A 27,500-nucleotide genomic window follows, 5' to 3' on the forward strand; every position below is an offset into this window, starting at 1 on the left:
GTGTGTGCATGCTGTGTGCTTGGGTGTGTTAGTATGTTGGCCATTGAAGGAATTACACTGTTGCCAGACAGGAATGAGTCCATGTTTAATTCTGCCAATTCTCTCTCTCTCTCTCTCTCTCTCTCTCTCTCTCTCTCTCTCTCTCTCTCTCTCTGTTAGATTCCCTCTGTAGCAGACATCAGTAATAATATCTGAGCCGAGTCGGTAAACTCAGTGTGGATTTGGGACAGAGCCGATTGTTAGTGTCTGTGGTAATTAGTGGCGATTTTGGCTGAACAGCAAAGAGATTTTCTGAAAAGAACGCAGACTTTTTTATAGCATGGCATTTTAAGCTCTTTCAGGACTATGTGATCTGTGTGTGTGTGTGTGTCGGTGAGTGTCTGTGTCTGTGTGTGTGTGTGTGTGTGTGTGTGTGTGTGTGTGTGTGTGTGTGTGTGTGTGTGTGTGTGTGAACACGCAGATGCTCAGATATTACAGTTTGGCCACAGTTAATGCGATGGTCTGGCTTAGTCCCCACATGCAGCCTGCTTGTGTCCTTAGCTTTAATGTTAGATTTGATATAAATCCACTTGGCATATTATGTACACACACACACACACACACACACACACACACACACACACACACACACACACACATATGCGGTTGTCTCTCTTGAGTGTTTATACACACAGTACACAAATATGAAAAACAGAACACACACATGAGAGTTCTCTCATTCCTTCTCCCTCACAACCCCTTTATCCTGCTTTTTCTTCTGTTTTTCCTTCTGGGTTGAACAGCGAGGCGTTCCCTTCACTCAGCAAGCAGCTAAATCCAGTTGTGTTCTTATTCATACTAATACTCTCTCTCTCTCTCTCTCTCTCTCTTTCTCTCTCTGTTTTTTAGGATGCTGTTTTGTCACATTCTACACACGAAAAGCTGCTCTCGAGGCTCAGAATGCCCTGCACAACATCAAAACCTTAACTGGGGTGAGCACTTTTTTCCTTCTGTTATTATTTGTGACCAAATGTTGAATGCATGAATTCCATGACGATGACGATGATGACGACGATGACGACGATGATGACGATGAGGTTTGGTGAACAAGCTTGGTGCATCTTTATATTGTAATGAAGGTGCTTTAGCACTCCGTGGGAACTGATGTGTAATTAACAGAAGGGGAATGTAATACTTTAAGTCAGAGCCAGTAAGTGGTGCATGGTGTTAAAAGCACTTTATATTGCAATTACATCAATTAGAAGAAAATCACTTAGATGCTTACGTTATAACAGTTATAAAAACTATACTCATACCAGCTTCTCTTTTTTTAATCCATTGACATTAATAAGAGGTTAAATGCAGCATCAGGTTACTGAGGAAACTAAAGCTAAGCAAAGCTCTCCATCTTAAAGACTTTCCTGTTAGAAAACTTACACTGGAGACTCTTTCAAAACATGAATTTTCCTCTGATGAAGCAATCATTTATTCTGTTTTTGAAGTCATATTGTCAGAGCTGTGATGTTAGAAGTCACCTCCCGACCAATCAGAACCAAGCATTTAAAATCTGTGTGGAACCACACTAGAGTTCTAAACTAGGTCAAGGTTTTGTGTTTGTCACATACGTATTACAAACGTGTGATGTAATGCAGTGAAATGCTTTTCTTTATTTCCTCGTCCAACAGTGCAACAACGAACAGTCAGGGAAAAAAAACGTTAAGTCATGAGTTTAACTCATAATGGCTTATTTCGATCCAAGTGTTTTTTGAATGGAACTTCAGACACTATCAGAAAACTTAAAATATTAATAAACCCTATCAGTCTATCAGCTCAGCATCCACCTCCATGAACCTTTTCACAAAGCAGCCTCACTAACACATGCACACTATACAGTATCACTATAGTGTATCACTATTCTGTAGCACTATAGAGTATTATTGTAGCGTATCACTATACAGTATCACTTTACAGTACCACTATACTGTATCACTATAGCGTATCACAAGTCTAACTATACCATATCGTTTTACCGTATAACTATAGTGTATCACTATACCGTACCACCATATCATACCACTATAGCGCATCACTATAATGTATCACTATACCGTATCACAATAGCATATCACTATCCTGTATGACTATAGCGTATGACTATAGCATATGACTATAGCGTATAACTATACTGTATCACTATAGCGTATCACTATAGCACATCACTATAGCACATCATTATAGTGCATCACTATAGAGCATCACTATAGCACATCACTTTAGTGTATCACTATAGCATATAATTATACCGTATCACTATACCATATAACTATAGTGTATAACTATAGCATATAACTATACCGTATCACTACACCATATAACTATAGTATATCACTATTCCATACCACTATACCGTAACACTGTACCGTATCACTATAGCGCATCACTATACTGTATCATTATACTTTACCAATATAGCGCATCACTATACTGTATCACTATACTGTATAATTATAGTGTGTCACTATAACATATCACTATTGCGTATTACTATAGCGTATCACTATAGCATATAACTATAGTGTATCACTATAGCGCATAACTATACTGTATCACTATAGCGTAACACTATACCGTATCGCTATAGTGCATCACTATACCTTATCATTATAGCGTATCACTATACCGTATCACTATAGCGCATCACCATACCGTATCACTATAACACATCACCATACAATACCTTATTCTTATAGTGCATCACTATATCGCATCACTATAGCGCATCACTATACCGTATCACTATAGCGCATCACTATACTGTATCACTATAGCGTAACACTATACCGTATCACTATAGCGCATCACTATACCGTATCACTATAGCGCATCACTATAGCGTATCACTATAACGCATCACTATACAATACCTTATTGTTATAGTGCATCACTATACCGTATCACTATAGCGCATCACTATACCGTATCACTATAGCGCATCACTATACTGTATCACTATAGCGTAACACTATACCGTATCACTATAGCGCATCACTATACCGTATCACTATAGCGCATCACTATAGCGTATCACTATAACGCATCACTATACAATACCTTATTGTTATAGTGCATCACTATACCGTATCACTATAGCGCATCACTATACCGTATCACTATAGCGCATCACTATACTGTATCACTATAGCGTAACACTATACCGTATCACTATAGCGCATCACTATACCGTATCACTGTAGCGCATCACTATACTGTATCACTATAGCGTAACACTATACTGTATCACTATAGCGCATCACTATACCGTATCACTATAATGCATCACTATACAATACCTTATTGTTATAGTGCATCATTATACCTTATCACTATAGCGCATCACTATACCGTATCACTATAGCGCATCACTATACTGTATCACTATAGCGTAACACTATACCGTATCACTATAGCGCATCACTATACTGTATCACTATAACGCATCACTATACAATACCTTATTGTTATAGTGCATCACTATAGCGTATCATTATACCGTATCACTATAGCGCATCACTATACCGTATCACTAGCGCATCACTGTGGCGTATCGCTATAGCGCATCACTATACCATATCACTATAGCATATCGCTATAGCGCATCACTATACCGTATCGCTATAGCGCATCACTATACCGTATCACTATAGCGTATCACTATAGAGTATTGCTATAGCGCATCACTATACCGTATCACTATAGTGTATCACTATAGCATATTGCTATAGCGCATCACTATACCGTATCACTATAGCGTATCGCTATAGCGCATCACTATACCGTATCACTATAGCGTATCACTATAGAGTATTGCTATAGCGCATCACTATACCGTATCACTATAGTGTATCACTATAGCATATTGCTATAGCGCATCACTATACCGTATCACTATAGCATATAACTATAGCGTATTGCTATAGCGCATCACTATACCGTATCACTATAGTGTATCACTATACCATTATCACTAGCGCATCACTATACCGTATCACTATAGCACATCACTATACCGTATCACTATAGTGTATCACTATACCATTATTACTAGTGCATCACTATAGCGTATCACTATAGCGTATCACTAGCGCATCACTATACCGTATCACTAGCGCATCACTATAGAGTATCACTATAGCGCATCACTATACTGTATCACTAATAAAGCATTTATTGTCTTATATGAAGTTTGTAGAACATTTACAGACCGATTGATTTTACGTGCGCAATATGATGTTACGCTCAGTTAACCCTGTATGTTTCTAAGGAGGTAGCACATATCTCTGATCTCAGATAAGCCGTGTGCTGTACTCTTCCTAATCGAGTCTTTAGATAATTAAAGCTGAGAACCCGAACACGCCAACACAGTCATTCTCATCATGTGGTGCGACCGATATGTTTCAGCTTTGTGTGCAGTTTTATAATCATTTTTGCTCATAAGTAGACAATTCAGGGACTTAAATCATATCCAACAACCATTAACTTAAGCAAAACGCACTTTAGAGCAATCAGCCAATTGCTTATCCTCCTTTGTGTGAATCAATGAAGAGGTCTTCATTAGCATCATGGAGAAAATGAATTTCTCTCTGTCTTTTTCTCTTTCAATCAGTGGACACTCAGAGTATGTGTGTGAGGTTTTGTCCACTCTTGTGCGTCCTTATCTTAGAGTCAAGAACAAGAGCCAATCTAGGGCATGTCCATAAGAGTGCCCTTCATCTTCTAGTGGCCTTTTTTTTCCTCTTTCGTTACATCCCCCTCACCACTTTCTTCATACAACCAGGAAAAGAATACATCTGATTTTGTGAGAACACTTCAATGGTGGTAACTGTGTGCATATGAGTTTTGTTTTTGTCTTTCATTCTTTGGCCCTTATTCATCAAAATTTCTTTCAGCACAAGTGCCGAGAAAGAACTGTTTCACGTCCGATGCTTCAAAACAAGCACTGATTTCAGCTCGGCTGATGAATCTGCATCTGTGTGTGGGAACTAGACTGCACCCACTTATGTTCCAGCCACAATTTAACATTCTCATTACCTGAAACAAGCTCTGAAATGAATATTATCCGCATACCGGAAACGCTTTCGGTTCACAGCTCACTGGGGATATTTTTTCGACATGCTCCTGTTTATTTTTTATCATTTACATGAAGCGCCCACTTTTTGATCAGTTGTTTAGAATTAATACGATGCATGCACCATTGCCATTATACGCATTGGATTCAGTTAGAATACACTCCAAATTACCAAAACTGTACATTACAGAGGCTAAAAAATTTGTATCGAATGTCTTTTTCATGTGACACTCCACAGTAGTGGCATGATATGGAGATACTCAGGGCTTTAAGAATTTGTAGTTTTTCATGAGTATTACTGTTTTTACCTAGCCTACTAGTGGAAATATATTCACAGAAGTTCACAAAGATCCAGAAAAAAACAAACAAAATAAAAGTTTTTATTTTTTAATCTTTACCCAAATGTCTGTCTTAAGTAACTGTTGATATCAAACCCATTTCTGCTCTCTGAGATGCCAACGTGCTCGATCCCAAGCACCTGAAATTCTGTGAAACATCTCACACTAAAAGCTAGAAAGTGTCTGAATTAAATTTATATCATGCACACAGTGATAAAATAATTGTTTATACGGATTAAAAATGCCAGATAAGTCTATTTTTGTTCCACTGGCAAAATTTACTAGAAAAAAAAGTGATTAATAGATTTGTTCATGTGGTGTATGATGCCATATGTTACACTGTGTGAGTAGACTGCTGGCTCTCTAGTCCTCACAATGCCACGGCCTTCCTCACCAGGGTAGAAGAGATCCCATATTCTGTCTCCTCAATCACAGCGACACTAGCCAGTCGTAGGCATCTGTGAGCTAGTTTACTATATGCAGAAGAGGGTAAATGTCCATCTGAGTGAGTTACACTGCCCAGTAGTGGTTGGCCTGCTTCATATGCCCTAGGGGAAGCATTGTAGACAGCCATAGTGCGTTGTTTTCTATTTGAATATTGTGTGATATTCAAATCTTTATCTGTAAAGATTAGATTTCTATGAACTCTGGATTGTGTGAGGTGATGCATCTGCCTTGTGATGATTCGAATAAAAACAATAGGGTCTTAAAGAACATTTTACTGGAAAATAAAGTCCAAATGTTGTGTGTGTGCGCGCACATGTGTGTGTATGTGTTAGAGAGTGGATAAAAGGTGCACTGGCAATTGATCTAAAGCATGTAAGCAACCTTATCATATTTCACTTTGTGTGCACACTCACAAACACATACACACACACACACACACACACACACACACACACACACACACACACACACACACACACACACACACACACACATGTACACATAACTGACTATCACAACCATAAAATTCTGTAACAGAGTGAGAGTGAGAGAAGGAATATGATGTAGAGACACTTACAGGGAGTGTAGGTGTGTGTGTGTGTGTGTGTGTGTGTGTGTGTGTGTGTGTGTGTGTGTGTGTGTGTGTGTGTGTGTGTGTGTGTGTGTGTGTGTGTGTGTGTGTGTGTTAGACAGAATGAAGCCAAGGTCTGTCAGTAGATCAAAGGCAAATTGTGGCTGTAAAGCGAGAGAGAGAGAGAGAGAGAGAGAGATAGGGAGAGAGAGAGAGAGAGAGAGAGAGAGAGAGAGAGAGAGAAGGAGAGAGAGGTAGTAAAGAAAACAGGAACATGCTTTAGGATCAAATGAGAAGAGGAGCAGATCACAAGTGGATGAACATCACCATCATCTCTTAGTGTGTCTGTAATGTATGAGATAAATTGAAACATGAGGAGGCAAGATGGAAAGAAGGAAGGGGGAAAGATGAAAGAACGGTTGAGGAAGAAAGCAGGGGATACCTGAAGGGAAGAAATAAGAGAGGAAGGAATTTAAAAAAGGAAACAAGTTGAAGGAAAAAAGGAGAAACAAACAATTTGTGCGGAAGATTGAATTAACAAAGGAAGGAAGGAGAAAGGTCAAAGTGAAAGAGGAAATAACTGTAATTTAATCCGTGTTATGTAATAAATGTAAGGTAATAAAGATGGAGAAAGAAAAGAATGCTAAGGGAGCAGAATGAAAAGAATGGCAAGGGAGATTAAGAATTGTAAACAGGATAAAGAGAAGTAAGAAAAAAAAACCAAAAAGGAAAAATAGAAGAATGAAGGTAAAACAAGGAAGGAAAGAATGATTAGACAAGAACTGATGAAGAAAAGAGGATGAAAATATATAATATTAGAATAATGTAATGATTATTAATATTATAATAGAACCATTGTCTGACCTGTCTTACAGATGCACCATCCCATTCAGATGAAGCCTGCAGACAGTGAGAAATCAAATGGTGAGCGTGACAGTGTTCATATGGGAGGTGTGTGTTTGTGTGAGTTTGTGTATGTTACACACCTTTTCACACTCGCTTATCACTTACTTTTTCTCCTCCTTCCATTATCATTTCTTCTTTCAATCTTAGCGGTGGAGGACAGGAAGTTGTTTATCGGGATGGTGTCAAAGAAGTGTAACGAGAACGATATCCGGGTTATGTTCTCTTCCTTCGGACAGATTGAGGAGTGTCGCATCCTGAGAGGGCCAGACGGACTTAGCCGAGGTAACACACACACACATGCGTACACACACACACACACACACACACACACACACACACACACACACACACACACACACACACACACAAACACACACACAAACACAGATACACACAAATTGGTCTGTGGGTTCTATAACGGATAATATAGCAAATAACATTGTCATTATTATGGAATAATCTTACTATAATGCACATTTTTGATAAGTTTGGTTAAAATATGGTAGACGAGTTTATTCCACCATCTGGGAGCTAGGACAGAAATTAGAAACGAAGATCCTTCATGCATGGGTTACTTGTACATCGATGGAATGGGGGTCAAGCGGACTTGTGTAAGAGCTTCATAGGGGATTGGGATGAGGTAAATGGGACTGTAGGCTATTGTGTTAAGCCTATTGTGTGGGCAGATAGAGGAAGCTGGTGGTCAGAATGCAGCAGTGGTGTAGAAGGACTCTGGATCACTTGCAGGGATCAAATGGTAAATGGAAGTGAGTTACAGTAGCCCAAACTCAAGATGAAAAAAAAAACATCCATAAGTGGCCTCCATGGAGAAATGGCCAGACCCTTTTGATGCTGTAAAGAATAAACATGCATGATGGAATCAGGTTCACAGTTTAAGGAGTGAGGGACTCTGGGTTTTCCAGAATTACCCCAAAGCTTAGTGGAGGGTATAAGAGTGTGATTTGAGAGTTCCCCTGTGAGATAACAATGGCATTTCCAGCAATATACAGCTGGTTTTTCTTGCTTTTTTATTTGATAAATTGTCCACTAAACTTGCTGAGATGCTGTCTGTAGGAAGAAAGCAGAGGATAAGTTGAGTAGCATCAGCAGAGGTGTGGTATTAAAAACATGTTGAGGATACCGAATGAAGTCACTGAGAGAACTTGTGTAACAGAAGAGGACCAAGCAAGAACAGTAGGACCGAGCCTTGTGGGACACCAATGGAGAGCAATGTGGTGATGCATGTATTATAGTGTGAGATAACACTTTCAGGAAACTACTGTTCTGTGGCACCATTAATTTCGGGGTTGGTGAAGATAGACAGGAGAGTCTGGTGATTCACTGTGTTAAAAGCTGTTACGTTGATAAAGACAGATGATAGTTTGGCTAACCCAGCCGCCAGATTATTTTCAGGAACAGCCACCTGGGCTGTTTGGAGTGTGTCGTTTTTTTGAAGCAAGACCGGTTAGGATCTTAGAGGTCCGTCTGGGTGAGAAAGAGAGCCAGCTAAATGCAGCACGTTCAAGAATTTTAGAAAGAAACGAGATGACCGAAACCAGTCAGTAGTTGCTGATGTCTGAGATTTTCAGGATAGTGTTTTGAAGAGAAGTGATATGTGTCCAGATGTGTATAGAGTCATTAATGTTGAAAGTGAAGAACGGGGTGACTAAGAGTGATTTTAAAAAGGCTTGGACAACCTGTACTGAGGATGTGCAAAGCTTCACGTCTTTATCAGGTGAGAACTGATAACTGGACTTCACTGTAGCCAGAGAACATTCAGGTCCTGACTTGGGACAAGTATTTGAAGTACATTTACATACAGCACAACCAACCTCGAATGCAGCCGAGAAAAATAAAATCCTAACTGTTGCGTCTGTTACTATAGCAACATCATTACATATACAATCATACCCATAAATAGCCTATATCATTATATATTATATTCGTGACTTACTTTAGATGTAGTAAATTAGAAATTATATTAGATGCATCTATAATCAAAGGAAAACTTTTCCAGCTAATCGGAAATAGGTATTTTTGTGGGTTGATGTATGATACTGATTTCAGAGCCCTGAGTTTTATCTTACAGCTGATGAAAATACATTACTGATGCTCTTATAGTCATTTTTCCCTAAGCATCTTTTTTTTAAGTTAAGGAAAAAATTACATGCGCAATGGAAGTTTGTGTCAAGCAACATCACACACGTTCACGGCATATATCTGTTAATTAACATGGCTCCAGTGATTTTCAGCTAGCGTCCTTTACTAGCGTTCGATTGTATTGTTTGTCAGTGCAAGACTAAATTCAACCGGAATGAAATTAATCTTGTGAAAAATCTAGTTCGCCTTGATGGTAGAGGACATCTGGGAATTTATATGGTTGAACTTTAGCCATGAATGTTCATGAAGCATAAGGAGAGCAAAAAGTAAAGGATGAAAGTGTTGTTAATTATAAATAAGTGCTAACGGTGTTGTTTTAATGTGGTTTGCATAAGATATCTGACTAGCTAGGTAATGTAAGGCATTCCCTGATCAGAACATGTATAAAACTATCTATAATCAGCTGCTTTTTAATCAACAGCAGCCTGTGAACACTGCTTTCATCACTAGCAGTTCATATGTGCTTAAGACAAGCTAAAGCGAGAATACAAAAGTAAACATGTTTATTGCTATTCCAGAGAATTGAAATAATCTATCTTGTTTCCCAGTGAGCGGATTAAAGTAGTCCCCTTCTGTACTCCATTATCTTCTCCTTATTCTTGAAGGATGCACACACACACACACACACACACACACACACACACACACACACACACACACACACACACACACACACACATTGAAACAGACACACACGTTTCTGTGCCAGGAGGGCAAAGTTTCTGTAACACACATACATCCTTCCATCAGAACCATTACATACCTGCTATAATTTTCTCCCTCGTCTCAGAGGCCTAGAGGAGGACAGGTTGTACCTCCACCATCCTGTATTGCTCACTCAGCTACCACTCTTCTTACACTCTCATTTCACAGCCACTCCTCCACCCCTTCATCCACTCCTCTCCTGTCATCCTGTCCTCTACAGGACTCATTTCTCTCCCTCGTTTTCTGTCCCTCGTCCTCTCCCTCCTCGGTCTCTCTCTTTTTGCTCTCGCTTCCTCTCTGGTTCTCATGAATATTTTAATTCCACATGAGATTAACTCCGGTCCCTGAGCCCTTGCTGCGAGATATATTTGAAAGTGCCCTGATGCAGGGGATATGTGCTTTTACCGAACCGCGTCGGCCCTACAGGACACCGCAGCACTCGTCCTCTTTCTTACACATGCATACACACGCAGACGTACGGAAAGAACTTTTAATTGGGCCTTTGAATGTTAACTAAATAATGAACACTTGCATTAACTAATATGTATTCCATCTATGGCTGAAAAGAAGTGTGCATAAATTAACATAAATTAAATTACAACGTTGGGAACTGTTGGTAATAAGTTGAACTCAGGTCACTGGGGTAAATGCTGGAAAGCGCCATTCCACCTCAGTTATAAATTTAGCCTGTTAACCAATGAGAACATATTAATTAAGGCATTAGGTCATATTGCTCATTGGGACTTCAGTCATGAATGGAATGTAAAGTAAAAATTCAAACATCAGCCGAAACAACAGCAACGACTTGTATATTGTTATGAGAATTTTTTGGCCAAAACTAATTGAAAGGCATGTTCAGTGTCTTCAGATTGCTCAGAGTAATGTACTAGAGTTACGAGGCTAAGGGAAGTAAATGTACATCTCTTTAGGGCCTTTCTTTAAAAACGGCATCGTTTAAATAAATTACGTAGTTAATATTTCACAGGGGTATGCAGTAATGCTTTATTAGTTAAACTTAGATTTAATGTATTATCATCCACATCACATCTACAGTCTTCTGAATTGCACCTATGTAATATTCCAGCTTTCAGCTACATCAAGAGATTTGGCTCATGTTCATATATTGAGTCAAATTTTGTCCTGAACCATCATCATGTATGTGATAATAATGAGTACTGATTACAGCCTGAGATGGATATTTACAGCAGGAATTTTAATTTAGATAGCTTTTTATTACTTATCCCCTGAATTAGTCCTGCAGCTCCAGTGCAAAAGTAAACGAGCAAAGCGACAAGCACTAAGCAGTCTGTCCTCGTCCCTGTCTTTCTTCTCCTTTAACATTCGTCTCTTTCTCTCCTTATCTCTCTAATCTCCCCCATCTCAGAGATCTATCAATCACTGTAGACTTTCACTACCAATAAATATAGATCACCAAGGGAGCTAGCCCACTTTCTTCAAACTGTCCTCCTTTCTCTCTCTCTCTCTCTCTCTCTCTCTCTCTCTCTCTCTCTCATTCTTGTTCCCCTTCACCATGTGGCCTATAACATATTTATATCTGCTGCTCTGATGCAGTGCTCTAAATAGGAAGCAGTAATAAAAGAAGGATAATTCTTTGGAAACACTCTCTTATTCTGCGTCCTGTTGTCTCCACGATGAAGGACAGAGATCAGAATTCAGCAAGGATTAAAATTGTTCTTTTATAACAGACTGAATAAAACTGCTTTAATGACCAGATTAATAACACTTAGGCTTAATATAAACAACATTTGGGACTATGGACTGAAATCACACCCATATTGGAACTTGGGGTGCTGGTCACATCGGGAAGAGAGTGAGAGAGAGAGTGAGAGAGAGAGAGAGAGAGAGAGAGAGAGAGAGAGAGAGAGAGAGAGAGAGAGAGAGAGAGAAGTACAAGTACAGCATATGAAAGTAAATGCAGCTAGTGCCTCCTAGTGAACATAAAACAATAGGGCAGTTTCTTGACTTGCAGTCTTACAAGGCTGAAGAGCTTACTTTAGTAGGACTTGTTTTATCGTTTGTGTGTGTGCGAGTGTATGTGTGTGTGTACAGTAGAGCAGAGAGAGCTCTTGAGACACTGCCATCTCCACAGCATGTCTCCATATGGCCTGTTCTTTTGCCCACCACCTGCATAAACGACTCCATTTCCCAGCTGCCACCACAGGCAGATCTCCAGCAGCCGCTCGGCCTCGTGGGAACGCTTGTCGTGATTGCAGCAGAGAGATTACTCTCATTCTGTTCGAGCATTCAGGGCGAAGAGTGCTCTAGCAGGCACATGAACATGCAAATGTGTGACAGAAAATGGCTTAAAGAGAATGTCTAGCCACAGCCAGGTGGAGCTGCGTGTGTGTGTGTGTGTGTGTGTGTGTGTGTGTGTGTGTGTGTGTGTGTGTGTGTGTGTGTGTGTGTGTGTGTGTGTGTGTGTGTGCATGCACATTTGCATATTTGGCTATTTGCATATTTTAAAACATGCCTTATACTGTATATCAGTGTCTTTCCCCTCGGGTATCCAGTAAGTAACACTACACTTCCCTGTAAGGTTCCTGGTATCTAAAATAGTTAGTAACATAATATCTCCTAGCTACTGAGACACATGCCAAGCTGTTCAAACTGGTAGCCCACCCTTGCCACCTGGCGAGTGCTGGTACACAGAAACCTATTTACTAATGCTACATTATAGATAGACTGTTAAGAAAATATCATTAGGGCACAAAAGCTCAAACATTTATGGACCAGTATAAACAAGTGTTAAATTATTATTAAATAATTTTAAAGCTGTAAAATAACTTATCAGCTGGCATAGATTGTCAACCAGACTGACTAGTGAACAAAACTAGCATAGAGCTGATATTTACACTGAACAAAACTAGCATAGAGCTGATATTTACACTGAACAAAACTAGCATAGAGCTGATATTTACACTGAACAAAACTAGCATAAAGTTGATATCTATGTTACCCAAAACTAGCATAGAGCTCATGACTACACTGAACATAAAATGCTAGTCGAACATCAAACACTAGTATATAGTTGAAATTTACATTAAACTATGACTATCATAGAACTGTAATTTGCAAAATACTAAGCTAGCATAATGATGGATTTTAGCTGTCTGACCTTTCTGGTGAGCGAGGACCTAACAAATTGCCGAAACAGCATCAGCCACTATTCATATAATACTCCTGTTATGTGTCGAAAGTTAAATCCTGCCACATGTAATTAAGCAAGTACGGTCTTCTTTTTTCCTTTATATTTTATTTCTTTATTTATTTAAATTAAATATCCACCAGTTCAGCTAACTGCTTTCTACAGTGGCACTGGTATGAGCTTCTAACCTAAACTGCTAATCAAACTGCTAAGGAAAATAAAAAACCCCTCAAGAGTACACTGAGTATATCAGTTAGGGAGGGTGATGATAAAAGCAGAAACCCTGGTAGTAGCCAGACATTCCAAGAAGAGAGAGAGAGGAAAAAAAAAATGGGACAAAGCAGAAAACAGAAATAACACTCACTTGCTCTTTGATTGGAAGAACAGGCTTTGCCAAATTTACATTTGACAAAGTTGAAGTTAGGCCTGGGGATGAGTAATTGAGTAGTCACAAGTGACATTGATGATGATCGGTCCTGTCAATCACCGGCAGAGAGTTTTTCATCCTGAAAGGCAGAAAGTGAAAGAATAACAAAGCAGATGGAAGTGTTAGAAATATATTTCTGTCTGTCTAACTCTCTTGTATAGAACATATAGGCTGTGTGTGTGTGTGTGTGTGTGTGGCTGTGTGTGTGTGTGTGAGTGTGTGTGTGTGTGCATGTGCGTGGGTGTGAGAGAGAGAGAGAGAGAGAGAGAGAGAGAGAGAGAGAGAGAGAGAGAGCACTTCTGTGTGTATGGATATGGGCACTAATATGCCTGTGTGTGAATATGTGCACTAAAATGTACTTTACTAAACTCACAAACACAGTTACATTCATACTGATTGTGTGTTTTATTGTGTTGCTCTGGTGTTCAGTGTGTTCAGTGTGTTCAGGTAAGAGCTGAGTGTTGATTGTTGTTAAATGTTGTTGAATGTTCTACTCTAAGCCACTTTTGCAGTAAGTTCTGTCTGCTTTTCTTCTTTGTACAATCTTTGTTTTTTGGCTTTATAACGACCTGTCCAACCCTTTTGTCTTGTTTCTTTTGTTTTTTTTTTTCTCTTGTCTCTCTTCCTCCCTCGTTCCTCGTTCCCTCCCTCCCTCTCTCCCTCCTTCCCTCCCTCCAACCCTACCTCCCTTCTTCGTTCCCTTCCTGCAGGATGTGCGTTTGTCACGTTTTCTACCAGGGCTATGGCACAGAATGCAATCAAAGCCATGCATCAGTCTCAGACCATGGAGGTACTGTACTCTCGTCTCTCTCTCTCTCTCTCTCTCTCTCTCTCTCTCTCTCTGTTCAGCTTCTCATCCTTCCTTCTATCTCTCTCTCCTGTGTCCTCATCTCATCCCTCCTCTCCTCTCACACTTCCTCCCTCTCTCCACCTCTCCCCCTCCCATCTGTCTGGCCACTTTTCTCTCTCTCCCACACACTTTCTCTCTCTCTCTCTCTCTCTCTCTCTCTCTCTCTCTCTCTCTCTCTCTCTCTCTCTCTCTCTCTCTCACACCATTTTCTCCTCTCTCTCTCTCTCTCTCTCTCTCTCTCTCACACCATTTTCTCCTCTCTCTCTCTCTCTCTCTCTCTCTCTCTCTCTCTCTCTCTCTCTCTCTCTCTCTTTTCACTCTCACGATCTCTTTCTGTCTCTCACACCCCTCAGTCTCTTTTTGGCCAGTATCACAGCTCCAACCGTCAGCCAAAAGTCTGTCGCTTCAAACTTACACTGAAGTAGGACAAAACTTTAAAACGAACAAGAGAGACACAGACAAAGTGAGAGAAAGAGAAAGAGTGAAAATTCAGCTAAAACAGGCAGTGCCATGGCCACCAGTGGGTGTCAGGAAGGACCCCTGGGTGAAGGAAGGCTGCCATTAGCTGCATCACGCACTCGCCACATCCGAGACGTTTTAATAACACACATGTAATAGCACTCACCGGGGTCCTTGGTGTTTAGCTGTCCATCTTCTTGCCTGTCAAAATGTCACTCCAATGACGGAGAGCTGACAGACGTCTCAGATCGAGCTTGTGTGTGTGTGTGTGTGTGTGTGAGAGAGAGAGAGAGAGAGAGAGAGAGAGAGAGAGAGAGAGAGAATACTTTAATTCCTCTTTAATTATTTCAGAGAGCAAAATCTCTTTTTAAAAAAAATACATTTAAAAAGGATTTTAAAATTCATTCACGGTAACAACATAGAAAACAATGCATTTCTTCCAGCTGTGTTGCAAAACATTCAACAAACAAACAATATTACTGTTAGCATGGGCAGAACTGATGGAACCATTTAGTTGAGATTATAATGAAACACATTTCTACAACAGCCTCAGAAAATACTGGCTTCTGATTGGCTGGTTAGGTGACATCATTCTTTGCTTATTTTTTTGAGACAGCTCTAAAATAAATTGCAAATGGAAATCACATTTTAACCACTGTTCATCAAGCCATCTACCTGTTTGTTCTTCTGTCATGCCAGTATAATATTGTAAACGTAATAAAAGCTTTAATAATGCTATAAAAATGTTATATTGACCTCCCTAGTGTGAATAATTAACGTTTTTGTGGCCTTAACTGAGCAGAACACAATTAATTTCTCAATCTGTTTGTGGTGAAAAAGTGTCCAAATTGCTGTGTGTGTGTGTGTGTCCTGGTCATTGCCTATGCTCAGGCAAAAGTAATTCCAGGCGATAAATTGTTCCGGGTTTGTTGTTTATTTTTCCTAAGAGCCCCTTGTGTTCGCACGCTTCCACCCTCTCTTCTCGCACAGAGGAATTTGTGGCCTTTCTGAATGTCACGACTTAATGAAAACCGATGTGACAGCCACACACACAATCACACACACACAATCACACACACAGCGCGTTTGTTGAGTTTTCTCTCTAAGGGCTATTTTAAGGGTTGTAGTTTGCCCCCAGTCTCTCCCCAGACACGCTCCCCTGTTTGATCTTCTCTGTTTGCTTCTTTCTTTCACTCTTTCTTTCTTTCTTTCTCTCTCTCTCTCTCTCTCTCTCTCTCTCTCTCTTTTTGATATATATATATATATATGTGTGTGTGTGTGTGTGTGTGTGTGTGTGTGTGTGTGTGTGTGTGTGTGTGTGTGTATGTGTGTGTGTGTGTATTTATGCACTTGGAGTGTGTGTCAGTGATTATGTTTGTGTGTGTCTCTGTGTGTGTGTCTGTGTGTTAGTGTCTTATTAAACCAGCATTCATGTTTTGAAATCCGAAGAAGGTGTGATTGACTGTCTCAAACTATGACAGTTGCATTTAAAATTGTGTTGAAAACACTGCTTCAGGTATACTGGTACGATAGACGATAATTAATTAATTAATTAATAAGTAAATACTTTTAATAATTTAATTCTTTCTCTAGAACCATGAAGTAAGCATATAATCATTATTAGTGATGTGATGCACAACAGTATTTACATGACATATATATATAGAGTACAGACCAAAGGTTTGGACACACTTTCTCATTCAAAGAGTTCTCTTTATTTTCATGACTATGAAAATTGTAGATTCACACTGAAGGCATCAAAACTATGAATTAACACGTGTGGAATTATATACGTACATAACAAAAAAGTGTGAAACAACTGAAAATATGTCGTATTCTAGGTTCTTCAAAGTAGCCACCTTTTGCTTTGATTACTGCTTTGCACACTCTTGGCATTCTCTTGATGAGCTTCAAGAGGTCGTCACCTGAAATGGTCTTCCAACAGTCTTGAAGGAGTTCCCAGAGATGCTTAGCACTTGTTGGCCCTTTTGCCTTCACTCTGCGGTCCAGCTCACCCCAAACCATCTCGATTGGGTTCATAGCCCTTACACAGGCTGGAGGTGTGTTTGGGGTCATTGTCCTGTTGAAAAGGTGGTGTGTCCAAACTTTTGGAATGTGTGTCCAAACTTTTGGTCTGTACTATATATATATATATATATATATATATATATATATATATATATATATATATATATATATATATATATATATATATGGATCACATTTAGGACAAATTGAATTTAATATAGAATTTAATTTTGATGCTTTTATATAACTCAAGCTTCAAGAGTCTTGTTCTTCTGACAGGGATTTTTATGAATGTTTATTTTTTATGATAGAGTCAAATAATTTACTGATTAAGGAACATTTAAAGCTTATATATAGTAAGTATTGTAACAGTAAGGATAGGGAAAATATTCAAGCACATGCTGAACACACAGCATCCTGCTCAATATTACAGCAAAGCCACAGAAACGAAACATAACCCAACAGAACAGAAAGCCAACAGCAGCATCCTGAAGTAACCACAGTTTTTAAATGTTTACAGACCATGAAGTAGAAACACTGTCAGTGTAACATTCTCACTTATCTACTGTACAGTATGTAGACTATCCGAGAGTGCTGAACGTATTACAAAGTGCCAAGTAGACGTGTGTTTTTAGGTCTAACGTTGATGTATAGCATACATGTAGCTCACAGTCAGGGAGAAAGACGTTATAGCCCTCGATTTTACTACTGACCAAAAAGGTGTTTGTTCTGATTCTCAGTCCTAACGCTCCTGAATGTTTGAGATCAAAATAATATTTGTGATTCCCTATGTTTAAAAGTTCATTTTTACAGTGTATATTAAGCTTCTGTTGTTTATAGTAAGTTACATTTAGTTTGTTAGTCAGAAATGAATCTAAATGTAGTCTTTCTTTCTTTCTTTCTTTCTTTCTTTCTTTCTTTCTTTCTTTCTTTCTTTCTTTCTCCCAAGCTCTTTCTTGCTCTTGTTCGTTCTTTCTTTCTTTCTTTCTTGCTTGCTTTCTTTCTTGCTTGCTTTTGTTCTTTCTTTCTTTCTTTCTTTCTTTCTTGCCTGCTTTTGTTCTTTCTTTCTTTCTTTCTTTCTTTCTTTCTTTCTTTCTTTCTTACACAGAAGTAGTATATGACATTACAGTATTAGAGCTAATCTCTTGTCCGTCCGTTCGTTTTATGGGCCGCATAAAATCCCATAATTTAAACAAATATGAATGATCACTTCTAGAATATTGACAACACATTTATTTAGTTTGTATGTTGATTACTGTGATGTACTTGGAAAATGCTCACAATCATCTGCACAACATATGTCTGTGCTATTTGTTAAACTCCACATTACAATTCAGTGGTAATAATTTTGCTTTTATTTTGGATTGTAGTAGCTTAAACCTCAGCTTCAGACCATGTCCCATGTGTAAGTCAAAATTTAAGTGTAACGAGACGGCTTCAGGAATAAGCAAGCAGAATGAGGTGTGTGTGTGTGTGTGTGTGTGTGTGTGTGTGTGTGTGTGTGTGTGTGTGTGTGTGTGTGTGTGTGTGTGTGTGTGTGTGTGTGTGAGGGAGTAATGAGATTTTTAGGTCTCTTGAGATGCATGGCTCAAGATGGAATCACTTGACTGACACCTCAGGCACAATCTCATTCCTTTTTTTTATTATTATTTTTTATTTTTATCCATCGCTCATTTAGAGAGAGAAAAAAAATCAATCCTGCCACTGAAACGAGGAACGTGATGTCTGCTTGGAGAGTGTGGGGCTATATTTTTTGCCTCCCTGACAACCTTTTAAATGCTTGTACACACTCCAGAAGTGCAGGTTGTAGTGTGATTGGCTCTGATGTCGACTTCCTGAGAAAGGCTTTTTAATATTCTGATACTGTAGAATTCATAAATCTTACTAAGTTTATATGTGACTTATATAATGCGTATGCTTGTAAGAAAATAGACCTCAGTTATATTTGTAAAATATTAAAAAAAAAAAAAAAAACATCCAAAGTTGTTGACGAAAGTGCTTCACAGAATATAATTCTACAATTGTATAATTCTATAGTTCTATAATTTAGGAGCAAATGAGGAAAATGAGTTGCTTGGCAGTGTTTTTTGGCGCAAATTTGAAATGTACTAACTAATGTAAAAGAAGATATGAAACCAAAGCAGACCCAAACTACACTCTGAGTGTTCTCAGAAGCCTGCGCCTAAAGCTACAGCAGCTTCGGGTGACATCTCACCCACAGCCCGAGTACAAATGTATTTGGAAAGCTTTGTAAACTACCAGTTCATTCAGTTCTGCAATGAAAGTGTGTTTGTGACAGAACTGAACAAATGTTTATTGTTCACTCTTAAATGTACATTGAAAATTGACAGCTGATAAAACCTGAGCTCCAGGTCCCATATTCATATAACATTTAAGGCTAAATGTAGCTCTTAAAGGTATAAAGTTCACCCAAAAATGAAAATTGTGTCATTTTTCAATATATCATGTTTCGTGTTAAACAGAAGAAAGAAACTCATACAGTTTTGGAGCAAATTGAGGGTGAGGAAATAAGAAAATTTTTATTGTTGGGTGAACTATACCTTTAAGAGCTACATTTAGCCTTAAATGTTATATGAATATGGGACCTGGAGCACAGCTTTTATCAGCTGTCTTTTGTTGCTTATAATAAACTGGAATGTTGATAACACATAAGCAGTCTTTAATAATGCTCTAAATTACATGTAGATGCATATTTTATGCATTAGTGAGTGTGGTGGTGCCTATGGGGTATCGCTCTAGGATGGGTGTATGAGGCGAGGGGGGGGGGGTATCACAGTATACTCACTATACTAGACTACACCACTGCATGCAAGGCATTGCTAGATTTCAAAAAGAGTCGATTCGTTGATACCAGGGACTGAATATTAATACTCGGTTCAAAAGATTCTTAAGATTTGATTCTCTGATTCCAGGAACTGAGTCAGTTCAAATGATTCATAAAAGAGTCGATTCCATACCAAGAATTATTCTTCCGGAACTAACAGACAGAGAACATTAGTTTAGCATCTAGTTTAGTTTTAGTTTAGCATCTGATTAATCAGTTTTAACAAGAACGCCTGTGTATATTGGCCTTTATTTGTCTGACATACAGAGTTGATAATATTGACAAATAAATGCCTTCATTACTATATTGTATCTAGTGAGCTGTGTGGATTATTCACATTAAGGGTTCTGTAGTGTTTTTAAGTGATTGAAATGCTGGTATACTTGGAATATATATATATATTTTTTTTAATAAATCTACTCATAGTACTTGAAGCTAGTTAGCGGCCTTATAGTGGCATTACTTTTTACCTGCCATTATGTAAATGTACACACTTGGTTAATGTAAACCTTCATGATCATCATGCAATCTAAATCATCATCTCCTAACCATTTTTCCATCATCTCACTCTCCTGCTCATCTCACAGTGAGTGTGTGTGTGTGTGTGTGTGTGTGTGTGTGTACGTGTGTGTGTGTGTGTGTGTGTGTGTGTGTGTGGGTTATTTGCACAAGAGTTGTGAGAATAATCTATGTAGATTCACTTAAACAATGACTGCGTGCTTTAACACTCGCTAGTGTTGGGAGAGAGAGAAATCGGCACAGGCGTTCATGAACATGTTGTAATATAGAACTGATACATGCTTACACGCTTGTTGTACACTCTCACACACACAATCATGCTCATACACACACACACTCATTATGTGCGCTATTGTGTACTTTCAGTGCAGACCCTTAGGGCTTTAGGCATTATAGGCTGCTCTCTGAGGTGTGTGAGTATATGTGTGTGAGAGACAGATTAGCACAGATGCACTGTGGGCAGAATCTCTCTCTCTCTCTCTCTCTCTCTCTCTCTCTCTCTCTCTCTCTCTCTCACTCTTGCACGTGTGCGCTCTCTCGCTCTGAAGCACATGATGATGAAATCGCTTTATAAAGCAGGAAATCGCTTTCTGGGGAAATATCAGCTTCTCTACTCATACACATACAGCCCCTTGTCTCTATCCGCATTCCCTCTATTCCTCTGTGTGTGTGTAAGTGTGTGTGTGTGTGTGTGTGTGTGTGTGTGTGTGTGTGTGTGTGTGTGTGTGTGTGTGTGTGTGTGTGTGTGATAAATACCCAATTATACCTAATTGTTTTTTTTCATCCTCTCTTCATATTATTTCTTCTTGTTGTTTTCTCCCCATATCACGTTCTCGTTTTCCTTTATTCCTCCATTCCCTTTGCATGTCTCTTCTTTCTTCTTCCTTTCCATCTCTTTCTTCCTTCGTACCCGTTACCTCCATCCCCATCTTTCTCTTTTGTGTCTCCCATATGCTTGCCTCCATTTTCCTATTTCACTCTGTCCCCGTCTCACCCTTTACTGTCTCACTCTCCCCAATTATTTTCTCTCTTCTTTCCTGCTTCCCTCCCCCCCTGTCTCTCTCTGCCTCTTTCTGTTTTTCTGTTGCCCTATTTTTGTCTGTCACTCTTCTTTCGTTCTCTTTCTTCCCTTCTCCACTTTTCCCTTCTGTCTCTCATTTGCTGTCCTCCACCTTTGCCCTAACCTCTCTCTGTCTGTGTGTGTGTCTGTGTACAGGGTTGCTCCTCCCCCATGGTGGTGAAGTTTGCCGACACTCAGAAGGATAAGGAGCAGCGGCGGCTGCAGCAGCAGTTAGCTCAGCAGATGCAGCAGCTGAACAGCGCCTCCGCCTGGGGAAGTCTGACTGGCCTGACCGGCCTCACCCCGCAGTACCTGGCAGTAAGAGGCCACACCCACTCGGCCACGCCCATCAGCACCACAGTCAGTCACTGTCTCAGCCCCCTCATTCTTCAGGCTCCGCTCACTCTCTTGTAACAAGACGCCTCGTCTTCTATCATTTCCCTTTCGCTGTTTCTGTCTTTCCGCCAGCTTTCTTTAGCAATAAAACCCGGTATTCCCAGCAGTGGCAGGATGAAGGTGCTAATTGGATAAGACACAAGATGTGGTGAAGAGAATTCTGATACGTTTCTGAAGTGATAGCTAATTTAATCCTTGTGTTCGCAGGCTCTGTTTTTAGCAAACGATGATGATTCGGTGTCGTGATCATGTTGTAGATTTTTCTGATCTTTTCCTATCTTGGATCTTGAGTCTCCAATTTGTATTTGTTTTTCTTCTTTTTTTGTATTTGTAGAAGTTTTTCTTCATATATAACACACCTTAGTGCTTAATTCGTGTGTTGAAGACATGTAATGTACTTTATAGGTGTAAACTAAAATAAGATAACTGTGGGACGAGATTAAAAAAAAAAGCTTCACTTCTTCCTCCGCCGCATTTCTTCTTTCCTATAATTCCTTATTTTAATGCTTCGCAAGCAATAGCCTGTGAGTAATCTTGATGATTTTTTATTAACCATTAACTAAGCACCTTTGACCTTTAAGCTAAGCATTCTGCTCTTTTAGTTTTTCCTTGTAATGTTTACATTCTGTGCAACAAAACTAGACAGAGAGGAAAACCGCAGACCCACAGGCATGTTATTGAGTGCGACAAGCGAATATTATGAGCGTCTAGTTTTATGAACATATCAGAAATTCTGTGAAGATTGGCAAAAAGCGTTCAATCTACTTATGAGAAATTACTGGTACTGTACATGTCCCACATTATCAGATAACACACACACACACACACACACACACACACACACACACACACACACACGCGCGCCTGACATGCCTGTGATCTGTGATTAGTCCATTTTGGCTTTTTGTTGCTAGATTTTATTGATCTAAAACATTGGTCTGATTTTTTTTAAGCGTTTTGTTTACTGAGTTCTGAATGTGGAGTCTTTATGAAGTATGTCTGATTCATTAGAACAGAGATTATGGCTAGAGTTTCTCAGTATAGCAGAAGAAGAAAAAATTAGTTTAGCAAGTTGTTTAAGACATCTTGCCACAACCCTTATGCTAAACCAGACTCTATTACTCTCAGAGTTTATCCTGGAGGGTCTCCGACTAAACGCTTCAGTATCCTTTCTTTTCCTTGCACATGATCTCTACTTGACTGTATAATCATTTATGTGTATTCACTCAGCAGCTGATTGACTCCAAAGTGACTTAGGCTTGAGAAAGGATACAATCCAAGCACTTGAGGATTAACGGTCTTGCTTAAGGGCCTGACTTTGGGTTACGTTAAGCACCAGGAAGTGCTTACTTGGTATTACATACGTGTGATACTGTACTGCTAAATTTCCTCCTGCTTAGAGAATGAGTTCTGCTCTGAGCAAATTTTTCATGATGTCTAAATTCAAATTTTTTCCGACTTTTTTCCTGACGTTCCATCTCTCTTTCTCTGTTTCTCTGTGTAGTTGCTACAGCAGGCGACTTCATCCAGTAATCTAGGAGCGTTCAGTGGGATCCAGCAGATGGCAGGTGAGTCGATTTTGGTTGAATCTTGACCTTTCTGTCCCAGTGTCAAATTTAACCCTTTCTTCTAAACTCCCATTACTAAACCATTCCTGTTCTGAATCATTTAAACTCCAGCATGAGCTTTTCTTTACACTAGATTTGAGCTAAGAGTCAGGGAGTGTGTGTTAGAGATGATGCTATGTGCTTGATGTACATTTGTGGACTCCAGGGTGTGTTCTTATCTCACACCCAGTCTTTCCCTGATATCCTCTGGCTCCACTCTGACCCTGCCCTTGTTCAACAAACCGGAAGCTATCGTCCTGACGTCAGCGCCATCTGATGCTTGTGCCAAGCCCTTGTCATTGTTTTACTGGGGCGCTTTTTCAGAAAAGTGTCCTAAATTTCAGCAAGGTGCCCCAAATGAATCCTCTGGTGTTCAGCAATCTGCAGCTTTTTCCTTTATTTTATATATATATATATATATTTTTTTTTTCTAAGACTCACACTGCGCTAAAGCTTTTCACTACATTTAAAGGACATAATCTGGGTCATTTCTTAGGAACATGCTCTGGATTGCTCGGGTCCTTTTGAACGTGTGAAGATGTCAGTTCACTTCAGCAAACATTATGCTTTGTTGGATAAAAACTCTTCGCTTGTGAAGCGTTCCTCTTTCCTCTGCAGTGGGTATGCAGGAGATGTGTGAAACACTAGCAAGCCAGTTTCAAAATATCTTGGCCGGACTCTGCAAATCAGCAAACTTTCATCATGGAGCAGCATAAATCCCACGATATATTACACATCATACAGCCATTATATTTTGCATGAAGGAAATAAACAGCATTAATATGACAGTATGACGTAAAGATATAATAAGGGAGTGATAAACAATGAAATATCATACTTGTGAATTACTAAGATGGTAAGCTAGACAGTTAGCTAAGCAATACATAGAGCTCCCAATTGCTATAGTATTAGACAATATAAATTTAAATTTTATAAATTTATTATAGTCCAATAACTTGTACTATACATTTGACGTAATCTTTGCTACACCGAAGAAATTAGCCGATTATGGCCAGTCTAACATCTTTGAAAATACGAAACAGCTCTTTGTATTAATTTTGTAATGTATCTATTTAATATCAGCAACATGAAAAACAAACCAAAATGGAGAATCAATCCTTACAGCCTGTATAATAAAAGTCTCCACGCTTATATTTAAAAATGTAAAAAAGCCATTTTAATACTTGCCGCTAAAAATATAAGCGACAGTTAATGCTATGTTCTTTGATCCAGTGAAAATTGGTATATAACGTTAGCGCAACTCAGATAGACGCAAATAAAAGAGTCAAATCAAGCCTCGAGTATCTTATGTGCCATATGTACATGTTAGGTTTCGTCCTGTATGGATAATAACACCACTTAAACATAATCAGCGCCCAGAGAGGATTTTTATTCCGGTCCAAATGTGTACAAGTGCAAAAAAAAGTGTGTGTGTTTGTGTGTGTGTGTGTCCTCATCTTCATGTGGTACAAACCAGCAGGAGCCCGTGAGCTCACCAAGATCTTAGCGCCTTCTCTCAGTTGAATTGTGCATCTCAGTTGGATCCTTCCATCTGTCGCCTGGCAACGGGCCGTGATTGGCAGGCACTGTGTGCAGCTGACATCTGGTGTGGGTGGAGCTACAAGCCATAAGGAGCTCAGAAAAACACACTGAGCTCTAAGAGCTAGTGAAATTTCTCTACTGACCACCCTCTGTCTACTGGGATCTTGCAGAAACTCACAAACACACACACATTTTCACTCCTACATTTCTATCTCCTTTTAACACTTATTTTCTCTCACAGGAAAACGCACACATTTTCTCACATATCTTTCTCCCATGTGCTAAATTTCTTGTTTTCACCCTTCCTTGCATCCAACCTCACACACACACACACACACACACACGCACATACACACACACGCACTCGTACATAAAGAGTTACACATACGGAATTGCGTGCACAGAACCTATACAAGCTCTTGCAACTTGTGTGATTGTCCTCCTTGACCACCAGTCTCACTGAGTGAGAGCTAATCAGCGGTCATTTGTAAACACACACAGCCACGCACACGCACACACACACAAATGCCCCTAAAATCCGGCTGTGATTTCAAGTTTATTCAGAAGCACAAAAGAGCTCCTTAAGCGCCTGTTCGCCTGCTGCTACTGTAGCTCCTGCAAAGCCTTTTTTTTTTTCAGCTCAGCTCCTTTTTTCTTTTCAGCCTCTTGGCCTCTTAGACACATAGACACATACACAAACACACACATACACACTCTCACACACACTAGCCTGCTTCAAAACATTTTTTCCAGTTTTTCCTCATTAACATGGCCGATGCATTTACAGCTATTAAGAAAACAAACCTTCTGATTTAGCAGTAAAGTGACACAGATACAGATGGCATTTTGTTCCACTCCTACTGCAGATCTACCTTCAGACCTGCATACATCTTGGCGTCTTTTCTCTTTTTTCCTTGTACAAAGCAAGATCCAAGACTCAACATTGGCACCCATCACGGTTGGTGTGTTTGTGTAAGAGGAAGTCGCACAGTATTCAGAAGACAACTCTGTTCTGTAGCCACTAGTGCCCAATCTACATGAAGCAGTCAACAATCTCTGCCAGCGAACACTTCTCATATCTAATTCAGGTCTCTCCTCATAGACCGCTTATCACAGACCAGCCCTAGGGGTCCAAGATGATCGCCATTTTTTTCCCCCACACTTCATTACTTACTGAAAATGTGGACTTTCAAAAAAATGGATTGTCAGAGCAAAGTCCCTTGTGATGACTAGGACAGGAGACCGGTCCTGATATTTACATATAGGAGCAACTAATAATCTAATAATGTAGCCATGGACATTCTGTGAATTCTGTACGTATTGACTCTCATGTATACAGGAGCTTGTCTGTGGCAGTGAGTAAGGTGATTAATTACATGATCCCATACACAACTCTAACCCAATCCCCAGTTCAACAGTGACCTATGGAGACCAATGGTTGTCGGAGGCAACCTCTATAGTGGGTTTAACCAATAAAAACACTGATGCGTGATGGTCTGTGTATAATTGAGTTCTTAAATAACAGCTATTCCTCGGATGAAACGTGGGGTCTGGAGCTTAGACATACGACACATCCGATCCCTGAAAGCTATTCTTGTCGGGTCGCTGACTGAAGAAACAAGTCAGGATACGTCTCAGCTTTAGAATTATCCCACTTTCCTACAGATTTCAGAAGATTTTTAATCTCTGAGTGCAAATCCCAACACCTCCTAGTCACCACAAGCTGAAGTGACATCTCGGTTCAAAAACCTGCCACACATTTTCTCTGATGAATGAAAAACAGATGACGTGCCACATGTTAAGAAATATATTTTCCTCATCTTTCGGCTGTTTGAAACTTGTTCCCGCTCCTGTAGACGATTTAGAATCCCAAAGTGCAATAGTTCTTACACACCAAGCCGTTTGCTGGCTGCCGGATGCTGTTAAACATCTGTAGCTGAGTGTCATCTGTCTGTTTGCACTATTTTCTGCTCGCTGGTTAGTCCTTGCCAGTGGCGAGTGAGCATGCTGAATCCGTGCTGAAAGACTTCCGTGCAGGAGAAGAGAAACTCAGAACGTTCGCTTTGTCCTTCGACGTTTCTGTACTGTTGCAGGCTGCAGTGTTTTTGCAATGAAGCGGACATCGTTTAAAGCGTTTATATGAAATGGAAACCCGCATTCTTCTGCACTAAATAGCATGTCAATATAGTCTACAAAAAAAGCTACACAAAGTGCAGGAATCTGAAGGTCGTTTGGTGTAGCAGGGTGAAATCTAGGGCACGGGGCTTTTCTGTGCTTCTTGTGATTCTTCTTGGCCCTAGTTTTTTTAGCTGCTGCATGGAGTGTCAGGGCTTGTACTACTATGTATAGTCTAGTTGGGGTGTGTTAACC

General features: G+C 39.6%; 1 protein-coding gene across 33 annotated transcripts in view; it reads left to right on the plus strand.

The window, feature by feature from the left end:
* The window catches only part of celf2 (cugbp, Elav-like family member 2), a 118,870-nt gene that overhangs the window by 72,071 nt on the left and 19,299 nt on the right, over positions 1-27,500 (plus strand). For 15 of the 33 annotated variants that reach the window (XM_047804206.1, XM_047804213.1, XM_047804203.1 and 12 more), the window contains 6 exons: positions 889-971; positions 7,336-7,411; positions 7,514-7,648; positions 14,535-14,614; positions 21,742-21,945; positions 23,486-23,549. In XM_047804206.1, coding sequence (XP_047660162.1) covers positions 889-971; positions 7,336-7,411; positions 7,514-7,648; positions 14,535-14,614; positions 21,742-21,945; positions 23,486-23,549 — 642 coding nt within the window. The remainder of the gene's footprint in view (positions 1-888; positions 972-7,335; positions 7,412-7,513; positions 7,649-14,534; positions 14,615-21,741; positions 21,946-23,485; positions 23,550-27,500) is intronic. The other 18 variants (XM_047804214.1, XM_047804216.1, XM_047804215.1 and 15 more) reach the window with 3 other exon arrangements.

This window comes from Tachysurus fulvidraco, chromosome 19, assembly GCF_022655615.1.
Source record: "Tachysurus fulvidraco isolate hzauxx_2018 chromosome 19, HZAU_PFXX_2.0, whole genome shotgun sequence".
NCBI lineage: Eukaryota > Metazoa > Chordata > Actinopteri > Siluriformes > Bagridae > Tachysurus > Tachysurus fulvidraco.